Source organism: Pseudopipra pipra, chromosome 7 (assembly GCF_036250125.1).
Source record: "Pseudopipra pipra isolate bDixPip1 chromosome 7, bDixPip1.hap1, whole genome shotgun sequence".
Classification (NCBI taxonomy): domain Eukaryota; kingdom Metazoa; phylum Chordata; class Aves; order Passeriformes; family Pipridae; genus Pseudopipra; species Pseudopipra pipra.
In genome coordinates this window covers 35,038,624-35,055,496 of record NC_087555.1, presented here as the reverse complement: position 1 = coordinate 35,055,496, position 16,873 = coordinate 35,038,624, and the positions used below count along the sequence as shown (strand labels likewise).

At 35.7% G+C, this 16,873-nt stretch overlaps 1 protein-coding gene across 8 annotated transcripts in view; it reads left to right on the top strand.

The window, feature by feature from the left end:
* Window positions 1-16,873, top strand: part of LRP1B (LDL receptor related protein 1B) — a 675,294-nt gene that overhangs the window by 427,411 nt on the left and 231,010 nt on the right. For all 8 annotated transcript variants that reach the window (XR_010432039.1, XM_064661626.1, XM_064661625.1 and 5 more), the window contains 5 exons: window positions 870-1,013; window positions 2,459-2,695; window positions 8,144-8,324; window positions 10,974-11,193; window positions 12,751-12,940. Coding sequence is in view for 7 of the 8 variants with exons in the window: in XM_064661626.1 (XP_064517696.1) it covers window positions 870-1,013; window positions 2,459-2,695; window positions 8,144-8,324; window positions 10,974-11,193; window positions 12,751-12,940 (972 nt within the window). In the remaining variant the exon portion in view is untranslated. The remainder of the gene's footprint in view (window positions 1-869; window positions 1,014-2,458; window positions 2,696-8,143; window positions 8,325-10,973; window positions 11,194-12,750; window positions 12,941-16,873) is intronic.

The following is a 16,873-nucleotide window of genomic DNA, read 5'->3' as shown; positions in this document are numbered from 1 at the left end:
AGGGAAAGGAGAAAGAACAGAAAAAAAAAAAAACTGAGATAAAATAGTCTTGGCCTGTTTTAGGCCAGCTTAGTAGGATAGCAAGGTAGATTTTGTTTTCTTGTCAGATTTGCCTTAAAGAGTTTTAAAAAATTAATTTTGATATATTAGTCTGCTAATTTAGAACCATGCATTTGAAAATATTAAATCAAGAGAAAGCAATTATTTGGCTTCTTCAGCTGGGTTTGTGTCTCAAGTGTGCACATCTGGACCTCATCCCTGGAAGTGTTCAAGGCCAGGTTGGATGGGGCTCTGAGCAACCTGACCTGGTGAAACACGTCCCTGCCCTTGACAGGAGTTTGGAATGAGATGGTGTTTAAGGTCCCTTCCAACCCAAGCAATTCTATGATTCTGTATATATGGGGAAACACTACAAGGCTTGTTCTGTTCTTTAGTTTTGGCCAGGTAATTGCCCCAGAAAAGTGCTGTTTAATGGAGCTGAATGAGTAGCAAACTGTGTTGGCATGGGGTGCATTCTGTCCTCAAAAAACCCTAACCAACCAAATGAAGCAAAGCAACACAAAGAAAAGAAGTATCAGCTCCCCCAGGGAAGCCCTACCCAGAAAATGCTGTGCAGTAGCTTATTCAGGGAGGGGTGATCACACACAACACTGGGTCTGGTTAGATAGCCACAAGATGGCCCTGGGGAATACTTGTCTGACTTGGGTACCATCTTAAAAAAACCACCTTCCTTTGTAGTTATATTCTGGGGAAAGATGTATTGTGACACAAATTCCCTTTTTCTTTCTTTCTAAACTTTCTACATGCCGATGCATATAATTATCTTGCTTTAAATGGATGTGAATAATGCTGTTTTTCCTTCGCCACAGTCAAAAGCCACGCATGTGAAGTGGACCCATATGGAATGCCGGGGGGATGTTCACACATCTGTCTGCTCAGCAGCAGCTACAAAGCACGGACTTGTCGCTGCAGGACTGGCTTCATCCTGGGGAGTGATGGCAGGTCATGCAAAAGTATGTTATTTAAATCAAAGAGTCTGCCAGCCGTGAATATTCCAGGGTGTAGTTCTGGGTGCTTATCAATAACAATGGAAATCACATGAGCTGCTTTGGGGTAAAATTTATTTTTAACATGTACCTGACACTTTGTTCACATACTCCTTTCATTCCCTTAAAATGATTTGATTTGGCTTAGTTCACCGAAGTGACAGATTAAACCCAGGATGCCACTCAAAGAACACTAAAAATTATCACAAGTTTTAAATTAATCCTAGTCTTTATTTATATGTCATCCATTTTCACAGCTCACAGGTACTGGAATGCTGTTAAATAGTTTGTCACATCCAATTTCCAAATGTGCAATCAACTGGTAAGGCAGAAGCAAACTGTTCATGTCAATAAGTCAAGCAAGGTTTTTCTCATAATCCTTTGAAAAGCAAATCTGGTTTGTGCAACTGTGATTATACCTAACATTACATATACACAACCTGTTGGTCACCTACAGCCAACAGGAGGGCACTGAAAATTTTGGGGAACGCCTGTTTTTTATCTCATTTCTCAATCAAATGGTATTGATTTAGCTCAGGTGAAAAACATGCAGTTAGATACTCTGATGGATGCTGGTAGATGGATATACTTGCCCTCAGTCACACCTGATACAGTTTTCATTAGCAATTTCATAAAAAAACCCCAAACAAACAGAAAAACAAACCTGAGAGGAAGTAGAGAATTTTAAAAGGTATATTGGTAGCATTAAGCCTCTAAGGATATTTATAAGTATATTTAAAGAAAGAAAGTAACTTTACTAATCTTCAGTTTTTGTAATTAACTTAATTCATTAAATTGTAAGCAATCACCTGAGAAATAGGAAATATTGGTATCCATGTTTTGTATCTCAGTATGGAAGAACAATCTGTGTTGGTTTATTGTATTCCTTTCAATTTGAAAGAAATTTACTGTAATCTTTTGTGTTGTTTGGTTTTTTGTGTTATTTAGTGGTGGTGGTGTTTAAAAACTTCAGGTGAATAAAATGGTGTTTTGTATTTGCTGGAGTTGAATTGTTGGATTTAATGATTTCTTTAGTCATGGTCTACATTACCCTGATAAATCCTAATTAATTGTAAAATTAAATGTCTACAGAGCTATATATGTCCACTTCACAGCAGATGCGGAGTTATTCTGTGATCTAGCACTGCTTTTCAGTGTGCACTTTTACACAAAAAAAAAAAAAATTAGATGTAAGCAGCTTACTGAAGTAATTTGTGTTTTAAATAAGGTAATATAATTATCTGGATTTTTTGAGTTTAGATACCTCCAGAATATATGAAAGTTTAATTTTTAGTATCAAATAATGCTCCTGCTCCCCACTAATTGTGTCAGTTAATTAAACAGGGACTTTATGCACTGTAAAGAAGATTAGGCAGCATCAGTTGTTTATGTTTGTAATCTTTCTTTTGCAGGACCAAAGAATGAATTGTTTCTTTTTTATGGGAAGGGACGCCCAGGAATAATCCGGGGAATGGACCTGAATACCAAAGTATCTGATGAGTACATGATTCCTATAGAGAACTTGGTCAATCCTCGTGCTCTGGACTTCCATGCCGAAACCAATTACATTTACTTTGCTGATACCACCAGTTTCCTAATTGGACGACAGAAAATTGATGGCACGGAGCGAGAAACGATCCTCAAAGATGGTAGGCAATGCTAAGTGATAGTGACACTCAGAGATTCCCACTAAGGAGAAGCTGAACTGACGTTTACAGATAATTTAAAGTTTTATTTAAATCTCCCATGGAAAACAGACCCAAAGTAGGCCTTGAGCAGAGTTGGAGATACTCTTTTTACAGCTTCCTGTTTATTGTTCCTGAGGGCAGAAATGTGAAGTTTGATAAAGTCACTCTGCCGTGAGTTCTTACTTTGTCCAGTTAAGCTTGTACCTACCAGTGAGTAATTCCTGTGTCATAGATAGATATTTATTGAGCCATCCCACATCCTTGTGGACTTTATAAGACTTCTTCACTCCAACCTGTATCACAGTGTTGATTCTGGATCTTATTCAAGTAATTTGGCAGAGTGAGACAGTCTGTAGTTCTTGAAAAGTCACGAGGGAAAAAAAAAACATTGACTTTCCTGATGCATTTTCTATTGTATATGTGGAAGCAACAGGAACACCTAAATGTCTTATAGAACCTTAATTAAGATATTTATTCCATTTATTATAGCAATGAGAGAAAACACTGGCAGTTCTCTGGTTTCCACCTCTCCCACTACATTGGTCTAGAATCATATCTTGTCGTACTAAGTGCTGTTGCAGTGGTAAAACCTCCAGTTTGTCAATCCATATTTCTCCTTCCTTTATGGACCTTTTTCTGAAGGACTGCTTCAGCAGGAGGTAGCAACTGCCTCAGCTGAAATCCATTCTAAAGTAATTATTTTCTAGTCCTCAAGAAAATAAACAATATGAATATTCATCTTAGCCTTCAGAGAGCTTAATATCTTTACTTGTATATTGAAGCTCAAGACAGGGAAAGTAACTAAAAGACCATTGTTTTAGCATAGGGATTTTTCATTCCCTGTCATTCTTAACCTGTGTGTTAATCCATCAGTCTCCCAGAAGTTATCTGCACTGTGCAGTGATATGATGCTCTTTTGGTGTAAGGTCTCTCCTCAGAGTCTTCACAAAGATCCCTTCAGCAGCAGTTGCAAGGAACAGTGACAGGCTCTTTACCCTGCATACGTGATAAAAGGCAGCTGTCTGGGTAAATAAGGAATACTCAGCTGTCAGTTTGGTAATTCTTCATTTCACTGCGAGTATGGGAATGGATAATGTACATCACAGAACTTCCACTGCTCACTTTCTCCTACTGAACACACATTTCACTTTACAACAAACTAATTCAAATGTGGAGTAGAGGAAGGAGCAGGCAATATGTAGATTTAAACATTATAATAGCAGCAAGGAACATACACACAACATAGCAAAACCACTAATGCAATACCAAAAGAGTTATGGATTTTCTGATGATATATTATTGGTGGTGCTATTTGCAAAGGCTGAAAAACTGTCACTGTCATTCCCTCCTCCCACCCCCTCCTGCCCCAGGAGCTTACATTGTTAGTTTGAACTTGATGTAGTTTCATAACTTTAAAGTATGTTTAAAGAACATTTGTTATTGTATTTTTCATAATTTAAAAAATTAATATGGCCTCCAGCTGTAACACCTCAGCTTATTCTTGTTAAGTCTCAAGAACTCAGCAGGGACAGATTAAATCATTCCTTGGTGGAAGGTTACTACAGAAAATCAGGTGTGTCAGGAGGTGGTTTAATATTTGCTCTGAACAGCATGTTGCTAAGGACTTCTACCTGTGGTAGGTGCCACTTCTCAGAGTAGAAGTTCTCATTTTTTGTGACTATCAGGTTTTTCAAGAACAGATACGCTCACTCAAACAACACTGTAACTCAGATAATTACAGTTTGCCTACACAAGAGCCTGATCCTACCACCTGTTGACTGGGAATTGCGATCACTGAGCACCTAACACTGCTGGAATTTGATTTCCCATATAGTTTCAGCTGTGATTTCATATTCTTCACTTTGGAAAACAAACTGCTGGGTAGTACTGATAACTATTTGACAGCCCAAAGCACAGCCTAGGCCAGAGTTGGCAGCACAACTACCAGAGCTGTGTACTTCCACCAGCAACAGAAATTGTTATAATTAAGCTTTCAAACTTGCATATAAAATCAGTTTTTCACATTAAAAAAGGGAACAAACTAGACATTTTTAAAGGGATCTAAATATTGTTTAGTTGATGTAACATAAATACAAGCTCTTGGATTTTCTACTTGTCTTTGTCCCCCTTAGGTTTTTTTGGGGTTGGTGCGAGCCTTAACATGTTATTTACTGTAAATGCTAATAAAGATGATCAAGGGATGCCTTTTGCTTAAACAAGGCCAAAGTAAGTCTGTAAAGATCTTTGGATGCTGTTTAGCTGGTTGGTATAGAGCAGAATTATTTTTTCCTCAGTTTTTATGTTTATCTAGTATTTTAGGCACTATTAAGGTACATGATCTAACTGACATTGATGAGCTAAGCTATTCTATACCAAATTACATGCTGTGCTTGTAATGTGTTTCACATTTAAAAGCAGTGTGGCAAATTGTTGCTGCTAGAACTACAAGCTTTTAAAATTCTTGTATCTATATTCAGTGTATTTGTAGCCCACATACTACTGTTGATAGTAAAATTCTGGTAGCATTTCCAGAATTACAAATGTTAACTTTTCAATTAGCAAGTGAAGAATGATCACAATGGTATTTTGCTCTCTCATTCTTTTTATGTTGAATGGGCTTTACTGGTTTACTGTAGTCAAATCAATTTTGTTTAACCACAATGGCCATTATTTTGTTCCTGTTTACTACTTGTTGTGAAACCCATCTAAAAAGTAAGGAATGCATTTAAAGCTTTTAGATAGTGAAATAAAAGTGAACTTTAAACAATAGCTTCACAAAAATAATGAAATTTGCCTCTATAAGATTGTGCTGTAAAAATCTTTATTTTTAAAACTTTCTGATATATTTGGAATCTAGTTAACGTGAGTTTTTTTTTTTACTTGGATTGTATTTAGTTTAGAAACACATATGCTCCATAAATCCCACAGAAGGCGTGGTAGCTCAAATGCAGTAGCTACTATGTGAAGCTGAATAGGTTTGGAGCAATAGGCTTGTAAATTTTAGAAGGTATCTAACATTCTAATCTAAACTTAGTTTTGCTGTTGATACCAGTGGAGTCCATATTTGCACTGTTTTGTCTCCCAAAGAAGGAAAGAAAGCAAAACACTTTCATTAAAAAGCTGATCTTATTCGTATAAGAACTGTGTTTAGCCCAAAATGACAGGGTGAGACGGAATAAAAATAAAACACGTTTTGAACACCTTGTCCTCAAGTTTGATTTTAGTCATGTTGGTGTTTTCTTGAGTTGGAAAAAACCTGCTGAGACCCCTCAGAGCTTTAAAGGACATTTCTTTCACAGCTGAGGGTTGTCTCTGCTGCCTGGTCTGCTCAGCAGATTTTCTCCATGAGCCTTGGGCTCCAGGTCCTTGGTGAAACATTCTGTTCTTTTCCCTTCCATATTTTGCACTTTTCTCAACATACTTTTTCACTCCAAGACCGAAGGCCACTCTCCACTCTAAGAAAGTTCCAGCTGGCTCTGACATTTTCTTTTCAAAAGAATGTAGCAAAGGCACTGAGAGACTGAAAATAAAACCGGCAGTGTCCATCAGCCTGGGAGACCTGGCTGAGGTGCTGGCACTGATCTCAGACACCGACTGACCCTTGGCTGTTCTGAACTTGGGGTGATTCTTGTCAGACTGGGTGGTTGCTGGGTTAGGTGTCATCATACTATTGTTTCATATCCTGCAGGGTGCATTTTGACACCATTGCTTCCCTCAAGCTCCTTAGATCACAAGTTAAAACAGTTCCTCGAAAGTACAGGGATGTTTAGGTGTATCAGAAATATGGATAATAATGTTAAAACATGTTTTGAAAACTTCTTCCTTTTTTTCCCCATAACTTTCTTACATTGTGTCTCACAGGATGTACTGTCATCTGATTTCTTAAGTGAACAAGGTTTAGTTGATAACTTCACTGGGTACCAAATATCTGTAATATCTTTTGGACTTTCACAACGATTTCAAGTTAATTTGATGTAAAGAAAGGGAGGTCCAATTACAATTAAAATCCTGCAGGTGGTAGATTGTACTTTGCAGTAAAGTAAAGAAAGCAGCAAACAAAACCTAGCAATTGTAAAATACATCACAGTTTTATAAACATACATATGTACATACATCTCCATGATGTTTAATTTAACATAAGCAATATGCCTGGAGTAGGATGATTGCACACTTGGAGTTACAGACATCATTAAAGCTCGAAAGAATCCTGAGCTATTCTAGACCTTGCTGACTTTTCAGTACAACTAAACTGATTTTTCAATTATTTTCTATGTTGTCGTCAAGAATTTCCTTCATTTAATCTACAAAACATATATATAATCTTCATATTTGTCTTTATTCATCTCTGCTCTTTGTTCACTGCCATGTGCCCAAACAGAGTATACCACCAAGGGGAAAAGGCAATTTTAAAAATATGACATGGCTATCACACTATGAATTTCAGTAGCCCTCAGCTTCTTTAGTTTTCTGTTTTAAAAAATTGAAAGCATGCTGTCTGAATTATCTCTCTTCATAATGGTTATTTTTATCTCTCTCAATAAGGGTTATGCTTGTTATTTTTAAATGTTAGTATGCAATGCAAGTTATATCATAATTTTAATATACTTCAACATTATGTTGAAATGCGTTTTGCTTCTTTTTTAAGGGAAATTGTTATAAAAATAAAAAATGAAAAGTTTTGCAATGACAAGGTATTTGAAAACATTACAGCTCTGCTAACTTAAGAGGGGCTATAATATGATGGTATTACAATAACTAAAAAACATTGTTCAACAAAAACACCAAAGTAATTTATCATGTTGCAGTGCTATTGAGATTGAAACAGCACCTTTTATAGATGCTGTTAATGCATCCAAGTGCATAAAAAGCACAATATTTCATTGTATGAGTAAAACTGTCATATTTTATCTTAGTGTGTTGCTGACATACCATAGGTTATCTATGGGCTGTGGTGTTTTGTACGGTCAAGAGACAATGGAACAAATGCTATTTGAATGCCCATTTTGGTTTTTTTTTTTTTTTTAAATAAGAACAAAACTTGTGATTTAGGTAAAAGCAAGGTAATTTATAGTACTAGAGCTGATCCTGGAACCTGTGCTTGATTTGAGTGTTAATTCTATTTAAGGTTAAAATTAAGTAGGATTTTATTAAATAGTGATTTTCCCCGGGCCACCTGTGGTTAACATATGAAGACTTAACAGTTTAATACACAAGTTGTATGACTAGTCTTTTTTGTGGAGTACCTTTAGCAGAGACTAATATTGACAGACACATCAGATGTGATTCAGATTCAAAGAAATAATCTGATTTACCTGTGTGGACTGTATCATGTCCGTTGTTTATATTAATGGATAATGTTAGAACATAAATAATATTAATCTCTTACTGCTGTCTTCTCTGTCTCAACAGATCTAGATAATGTAGAAGGCATAGCAGTGGACTGGATTGGAAATAATCTTTATTGGACAAATGATGGCCACAGGAAAACAATTGCTGTCGCCAGACTAGAAAAAGCTGCTCAGAGCAGAAAAACTTTGTTGGAGGGAGACATGTCCCACCCTAGAGGAATTGTTGTTGATCCTGTCAATGGGTATGAAGCAAACTGATTTTTGTTTAATGATTGTCTTTATAGTATAAATACAGAAGTGAATTTGCTTAGGATGAGGTTTATAGAGTCATGTCATAATCTGGAATTCTCCAGGAGTCTATAATATCTGTAATTCCTGTCCAGTATTCTTGCCTGAAGCCATCAGAAGAACGTATCTGCTCAGCCACCACAAAATGTCTGTCCTGTTAAGCTCAATGTGATTCACCTTTTTCTCAAACAAATTGAGTGTGTAAGACCTGTATGAATTTTTAATATTAAGTGAACTTTATGAGGCTCTTCTTTATTTCTCTCCTTGTAAGTCTCAGCTTCTGAAGATAATTATGCCCATATCCTTGTACACGTTGTTTTACAAAACTAAATGAGACAGGTACTTTTCATTACTTATTAGCATAATTAGTTTTGATAGGCTGCATAATAAAAAGAACATTAAATTAATGTGGTATAGTTGTGGTTTACTTAGGAATTCACAGTTAGATTTATTCAGGGAATTGTCACTAGAGAACAATGTAGGTGGGTAGTTTTTGCATGGCTGGATTGATTGCTGCTTTCCTATTACTAGAAAATATTTACACTACCAGGTTTTCTGTTTTGAGTGGAAGTGACTGTGGAAAGGCTACAATTCATTAAGGTCAGATAGTGAGGGTATAAAATCAGACCACGAACTGTAACCACACCTACAATTACTTTGTTAAATTTTCCAGCTCAGTAGATACATGGCACATGTAATAGTGTATGAAGATGTATTGTCTGAAAAGGGCTATTATATAAAACGCTTTCCTAATAAAATAGCATGTCCTTCATGGAAGCTCTTCCTCAGGGATAGCATTTATTATGGCATTTTAATTACGTTTCAACTATTTTAGTCTTGATTTAACCAGTGTAGAAGCATTAACTGCATTTTGAGATACAATTAAAGCACATTGATGTAAATGTCTGTTACTGTAAGCGTGTCTTAGCTTATGACATGATAACTAGAATAAGTACAGACAAAAAGTTAATGGCAAAAAGCTCAGTAATTGCTGTTGAGCACTCACATAAATATTTGTAAAACATATTTTGTCTTCCAGTAGAATAAGTACCATGTTGACCTGCATCTGCCTGAGCTTCAAGACATATGCGGGTTTTATAATTCTGTGATTAAACCTAGTTATTTCAGTCAAATATGCAACAAAGTTTATGAGGCTCATGGATCAAAAATTGACTGATGTTCTTAGCATATATTTACCAAAACATTAAAGGAACCCAAAATAACCTTCTAGTGGATGACTTGAAAAAGATGAGGGGGGAAAAGAAAAAAACAACCAACCAAAAACTACATTTGTATATCTGCAAACCTGTGTAACAATGGTGCGATTTTTCTTTATTTTTCCCTGTTCCTTATATAAAATAAAAATCAAATTATGATTGTACAGAAGTGTATTTGATTAAAATTTTTTACCAGTTGATATCGTATACACAGGTGTGATAACAAAATAATTTTTCACTTCAGTGATTCATTCCTTTGTAAATTCAGAATTTAAATTCCATTCTTCAAAGTGCAGACCCATTAAGTGTGTTAGTATCACAGAAGTTATTTCAGAAATGTAAACCTGGGCAAATAAAAGGTAAGGCACATCAATCCCAATTAAATCATTCAACTTGAACAAATAGGATCCATTTAGGATTGGTGTGATGTCTTTCCTCTGTTTAATACTTAATAACTGAAATCCTGTACAATCCTTTTACAGGTTCAAGTTGTGTATTTTAAATTGTTGAAATCACAGTTTTCACCAGCAAATTCTGTAATAAAATATAATAATCAGATTAATTCAATAATGAAAAAAAATATTTAGGATGTATTCTGTAGTGTCCAGTAGAGAATAGCTCATAGAACTCATCTGAGCCAATATTGTAGATTCCTTAACAGAATCTTGCTTAACTTTTCCAAAGTAGGAAAGGTGCCTATTTGTCAGAGGGTTTTTTTTAATCTACATTGCTGCACTATAAACCATGAAACTGTGTTAAAATTGCCTACTAGCTATTTTCCAACTACTTTTTACAGCAAATATTTCTAAACATTTTTGTGATGGACGAAGTGCTCATAATAGTTTTCTGAGCAATTTGGCTGCTTTCATGTGGGATCTGAAGTTCACAGAATGTCAAGGTTATCCCTTGCCAGGTAGCTCCTAAGCTAGAGTGCAATTAATTAATGTATTGCAACTTTTTTCAATAGTACTAAGCATAATAAAAATTAGATTTGCATCATAAAGGCAAGTTAGACTAGGCCAAAAAAAAACCTCACTGCAAAAGTTTGAACTTTGTGGTAAAGTCAATACAAGTGTTTGTTTAAGGAAAAAAAAAAATCATAATTCTGGTGGGATTAAATAAGGTCTTAAGGAATTCTTTCACTTTCTTGGCTATTGGCCCATTTGATATTTGTGTAATTCATCACAATATAAGCAGAACTTCACAAGTGTCACTTCAGCAACATCTACTACACAGGGAGAGTAAACACAGTTGTAGAAACAGCAAAGTCAAAATTGCCAAAGTCAAAATTGCTCTGGCTTGGAGATGAACTGTTGCTAAAAGTCTACAATATAATTCACATGATTAAAATGGTATCTGAGTGTTCGTGTTTTTATAACTTAATAGATGGATGTATTGGACAGACTGGGAAGAAGATGAAATAGATGCCAGTGTGGGAAGGATTGAGAAGGCCTGGATGGACGGCTACAGTCGGCAGATTTTTGTAACATCAAAGATGTTGTGGCCAAATGGTTTAACTCTGGACTACCGTGCCAGTGTGTTGTACTGGTGTGATGCCTATTATGATCACATTGAAAGGATATTTTTGAATGGAACTGACAGGAAGGTAAAAGAAAAATACTGCTGTTTTTGCCACAGGCAGGCTCTTTCCCCGGATTTTATTGTGCTATGTTAAAAATACCTCTCAAGGTTTTTAAAGTCTCCATAACCCTGAGGCATGTCCAGCATCATCTCTGCTGAAGCAGGTGATGTTGGCATTCTCCTGTGAGAGACTGTAATGCAGCTTAAAATTTTCATCTCCAGTAAGTGATGCTAAACTTGATAATTATTTTTTTAAAAATCTATTTTTCTTGTGTGACAATGATTTATGTTTTGATTAGGCCATAAAGAACTCAAATCAAGCTACAAAGAGCTTTTTAGTAGGAAAAAAAACATTTCTTTGGCTCTGCCAGAGAGAGCCTTTTATTTAACTTGATAAGCTGGTTTTGATGAATCTCAATACCCTGCTTGAGCATTTGTGGTAATATGCAGAATGGCAGCAGTCAACAAGTGGAGGTAAGAGGGAGAGAGATTGCTTTAGTTTTTGCCTATTTTTTTGCCTATTCTAGCTAGATACAAGTCTGTGTAGTGGTTCTGTGTTGCTCTGTGGAAGTAACAAGCACAGAACAAAACATCTCAAAAATGGTTAAAGCTTAGACTGAAGTCTGATAGTTTAAGAAAGGTTTATGGTCTGCTTCATAAAACTGATGACTGGTGAATAATAAGAAGCACCTGTCTTTACAGGTTTTATTTTTAAGTGTGTCACAGAATGATTCTGGTTTCTTCTGAGAAGTGTTTTTCTGTAGTCCTGGGATATAAATAAAATGCATAACTACTTGAATAAAATCTATGTAGCTAAAAAACCCTGGAAGATACTTGCTTTTGATGCTGAATCATTAGTTGTTAAATTTTAACCGAAATATCCTACAGTTAACTGGATCAATCACATCTTTTATTCTGTGTCAGTATAGTGAAGATTTGGGGAGATGGGGAGGTCCTTAAATCCACCAGTAGCTGGTGGATTTTTGACTGATTGATGCATTTTGATCAAAAGCATTTCACTGAGATGGGGAGTTCTGACCAAAAGGATTCCAAGCCCAAAAAGAAAATTTGAAGGACTAAAGAGAACTATGTTTGTCACCTCAAAGTAGTTCTATTTTTAGTTGGCTTTATCTCCCTGTTCCCTTGGGTTTGTTTCTATAAATAGAGACAAGGTAGGGCATCTGATGAACTGCTTCCTTCTCTCTAGAGGCAAGATAGAAATAGACTTTTGGGAATTAGTTCAAGCAAGGATCCCAGCGAGAAGGAAACTCATCATTCCAAACTGCAGCTGCCAAGTTCACCACATCTATATGTCTTTTAAATCCCTTCAGGGACTCCACCGCTTCCCTGGGCAGCCTCTTCCTGTGTTATCTGACACTGGCCACTTACAGTGAATTTATACAAAATTTTTTGAAGTTAGATGTTGATGCTGGTGAACAGAAGAGCTTTGCACTCTTTACTTGATTTTATTGCATTAAGTTGTGTTTGGGCACAGTACTTACCTCAGCTTTCCTATTTCCCAGTTTAAGTTGTCTGAAAAATTAATAATTAATGATGCTCACCTACCACTAATTACTTGCAGGTAGTCTACAGTGGGAAAGATTTGAATCATCCTTTTGGGCTATCATACCATGGAGATTATATTTACTGGACAGATTATATGAATGGGTCAATTTTCCAGTTGGATCTGCTTACAAGGAATGTGACACTGTTGAGAAGTGAAAGACCACCTTTGTTTGGGCTCCAGATTTATGATCCACGTAAACAGCAAGGTACTTACACAATTTCTCTGAAGGTCTGTTATAAAAGGATCTTCTTCCTTACAATCTCTTAGTATTTTGAGGTGACTAGGTGAACAAGAATAGAAAACCAAATATGACTTGTGGCATGACAAAGATACTTTCCAATGTTTCAGTTCACTGATGTTGGAGCTGATCATCTCATAATTACTGGAAAGTGAATCATAACTTTATAGCTGAGTTTCTTCTGGGTATTTACATTGCCTTTATTGTCATTTTTCTTGTATGTCCAAGAGATACTGTGAAAGTATCAAATAAAATGGGTAGCATATGTGCATTGGCTCATAGGCATAAAATATTGGTTAGATTTACCTTTTCTTAGACAGGATCTATGATCTCATCTCTCTTTTCCTTTTTAAATTTTCTCCCACATCCTGTTTACAGCAACACTGTATGTTGCACAGAAGAAGAGTAAGTAGTTCTTCGAGAGTAGGGGAAAAATCCATAGTTGTAGCTACTTGTATCAGTGGAGAAATGAAATAAAGGCCATAGGTTTGCGTGGATGGAGCTTAGAAAATGAAATTACTACTATACATGTGAACTTACTAACATATTTTATAGAAGAAGACTTTGAAATCAATTTACTGCATACAGAGTTCAGAAGAGCTGCTGAATATTTGCTGTCTTTAGGTAAAGCATATTTCTAGTTAATATTTCTAGTCTGCTACCAAGCATAAAAATGAACATCATGAGTCAGTACAAATAAAATACTGTTTAAAAGATCATTATTTATTTACTGCTTAAAAGTTTCTCCTTTTTAATACCATAATATCTAAATTTTGGATACCTAAACCAAACTAGTATGTGTAGTCCTGTTGTGCTATGTCAAGGTCATTATAACAACATTCCCCTTATCACAAATGCTTTTCAGGGACTCTCTCTTACTTTCAAAGCCATGTAGAAGTATAGTTTATTTAGGGATGTTGTTGGATTTGTTGTGGTTTTTTTTTTTTTTTTTCTTTTTTGGTTTGGTTTGGTTTTTTGGTATCTGTTTGTTTGTTTGTTTTTGGGTTTGGGGGTTTGGGTTTTTTGTGCAAATCTGCCCCGAAATCTACCCTCAAGTTGACCAAATTTCAGAATGCCTTGAATTGTATCTGCTAATAGAAGATGCACTATTTGCTTTAACTACTTGGTATTTCTACTGCTTTAGCCAATACTCAGGAAGTTCCCTTTCTTTTTAGAAAAAAGGGGCATTTAAAAATTAATGCAATTGCTATTAGCTTCCAAATAAGCTGGCACCAGGGAGAGAAAGTACTACCTCTTAGACATTTTTGCTGAATCAGCTTAAGTCTTAAGGGAGAGAATTTGGCCCATTAATACATTCTTTGTTTGAAATTGCAATTGGAATTTTGTTAGCTAACAGCAGCCTTTAAGATCTTCCCTTTTTGTCATGCTCAGTGAGGCTGATGTTGAATTGTTCCCAAAGGAGCATAAACATTTATTTTAAAGAAAGTCAAGATTTCCCCCCCCCCCCTTTTTTTTTTTTTTTTTTTTTTTTTTTTTTTTTTTTTGTTGTTGTTGTTGTTGTTTGTGTGTTTCTTCTGAAAGAGCAAGATCAAGGCTGGATCACATGGTACAGAGAAAACCATAGTAGTTAATTTTATGCTATGAATTATATTTTATAGCTTACATGCACATACCTTATAAATATTTAGCTCTCCTGTTTTGAGGTTACTGTTTTGATGTTGCTGGTATTGTCACTGTCTACACAAGGAAAAACCATGTCAATTAATTTTGGCATAGTTGAATTGAGACTGGCATTTTTATTAGGGGGTCTTTTACAGGGTACTTGACTGTGCTAATCCTGTTTTGCTTAGCACTTTGTATGGTGAGATAAAGCTTTTGGTACATCCTTGAGGAGAGTTGTTTTTCACTGTCTCTGTATCTCTTGAGACATGATCCTCTTGTGGAGGAATGTTTGGGTTTTTTTCTTGCTTTTGGAGATTAGAATTCATCTTGCTTTCTTAGGCTTAGTCTTTGGGTCTCTATGAGAGACCCAAAGGGTCATAGGAGTTAGATTTACAGTCAGCATATGAGTCTGCCAAGCCTGTGGATATTTCCACTGCAGTGAAAGGGGAGATTGCTACTTATATGTAAATAATTCTTGTGTAAGTGCATTTACAGCAGTTAAAATAGCCTCTTTTGAAATCAGTTCATATTTTAACTCCTCAGATTGCAAAGAGCTGCTTGAGCCCCAGTCTGCTGCTCTTCATGTTTCTGGTATCATCCTAAGTGTGCTTACACAACTTCAACGGCACTTGAGCTTATTTTTATAGGCAGGTACAAATGCAATAAATACTTCAGTGTATCTTTTAAATGAGAAGATTAAACAAATGTGTACGGTTGCCATACTTTTTTTTTTTTTTTTTCCTGAGAATGATGACTGAGATACAATTACATTGTTTTTTTTTAGCTCTGGCCTAATTTTTAGCTAATTAAAATGAAATCAGCCTAATTTTAGTCACATGTAAATGTCAGGGCAGCAGCTGTTTTAAAGGCTGGCAAAATATGAAAAACATGATAATAGCTTTGAAAGTATTTTAAAATTTTTGGGACTATTTTAAGAACACCCATATAAAGTAGCTGTTACGAACAGTAGTTGAGGAAATTTAATTTCCTAAGCACTTGGTAGCTTTAAAAGTTCCACAGCTTGTTCAATAAAGAGGCTTAACCTATTTGAACTGCATTTTGGGAGACATTTTAGCCTAGGAGTCTCTTCAGCAAGACTGATTGGACTGAAGATCTCATTGCACCTTCAGGTTGAAGACTTCACTTTATAAACCTTTTTATCTAGGATCTCTTTGCTTTAACTCCTGGTAGTTCCATATTCCTTGTCATCATCCTCTCTTTTATCACTTACTTTGCAAGTAACCTACTGAGCTGTAGTTTGTCATCCCAATTATGAGGTTAAGTAGGAACTTTTATCTTCAAGAAGGAGCAGTTGACTTTGATCAGGTATTTTAATTTTGATGTTATTTATTTTAAGCTTTCATTGGGCTTCAGAATCATCATGACTATTCAATGCATTTTCTGTATTTGTCTGATTTAGTCTTTTATTCTTTAGGCTTATTCTTCTTGAGTGAAATGACAAACACATGTGCATTCTTTAATTAAATCACTTCAAATTTCCTTGATTTGTGCTGTATAATTTTGGATTCACTTTTGAAGATTATATTTTGGGTTGTTTCTTTTGGCAGCTTCTGAAAACTTTTTAAATCTTTGTGTTACTCACATCCTTTGATTTGTGCAGTGGGTGGCTCTGTAAAGATGTAGAGAGTTTCAAGGCTACTTTTTCTGAGACTGTGTTTTACCTGAGCTTTTCCAAAATTCAGAAGCAAATACATCTCTTCCTCTTTTGATGTTTTATTCAATTATTTGGGCTTTGGTGAGCACAGATGTAATGAAGGAGTTGATTTTTGTAGTGATTTAGGCCATAGTCTAAGACATGAAGTCAAGATCCAATAATGTATATAAAATGCCCTAGTCTAATTTGGAACTGCTCTATCTAAAACTGTGATCCAGCCCTCACACTTCATAGAGAATTCCCGTTTTCCCTGTTTATACAGCTCTGTTCTTGCCATCTCCCTCTCTCCCAATGGCCACAGTGGCTTTTCACAGTGTTCTCTATTAATCATTTTGCACAGATTTATTTGGAAGTTCAGTGGGTTTTTAACAGACTGTAGACACATTTTCATCTAAGAAAGGATGTATGAGGGGTCAGAAAAAAGTGTAAGAAAAGGTTAGTAAGTATTACTGTACGGTAAGACATGCCAGGGTTCGTCTTAAAATTTGAAAATTTTCAAATTCTTAAATTATTTGCTGGTTATCTGATGTTCATTTGGTAATTTGAAAAGATTTCCTTGCACATACAGCTATGGCTCTGACAGGACAGTTTAATATTCATGT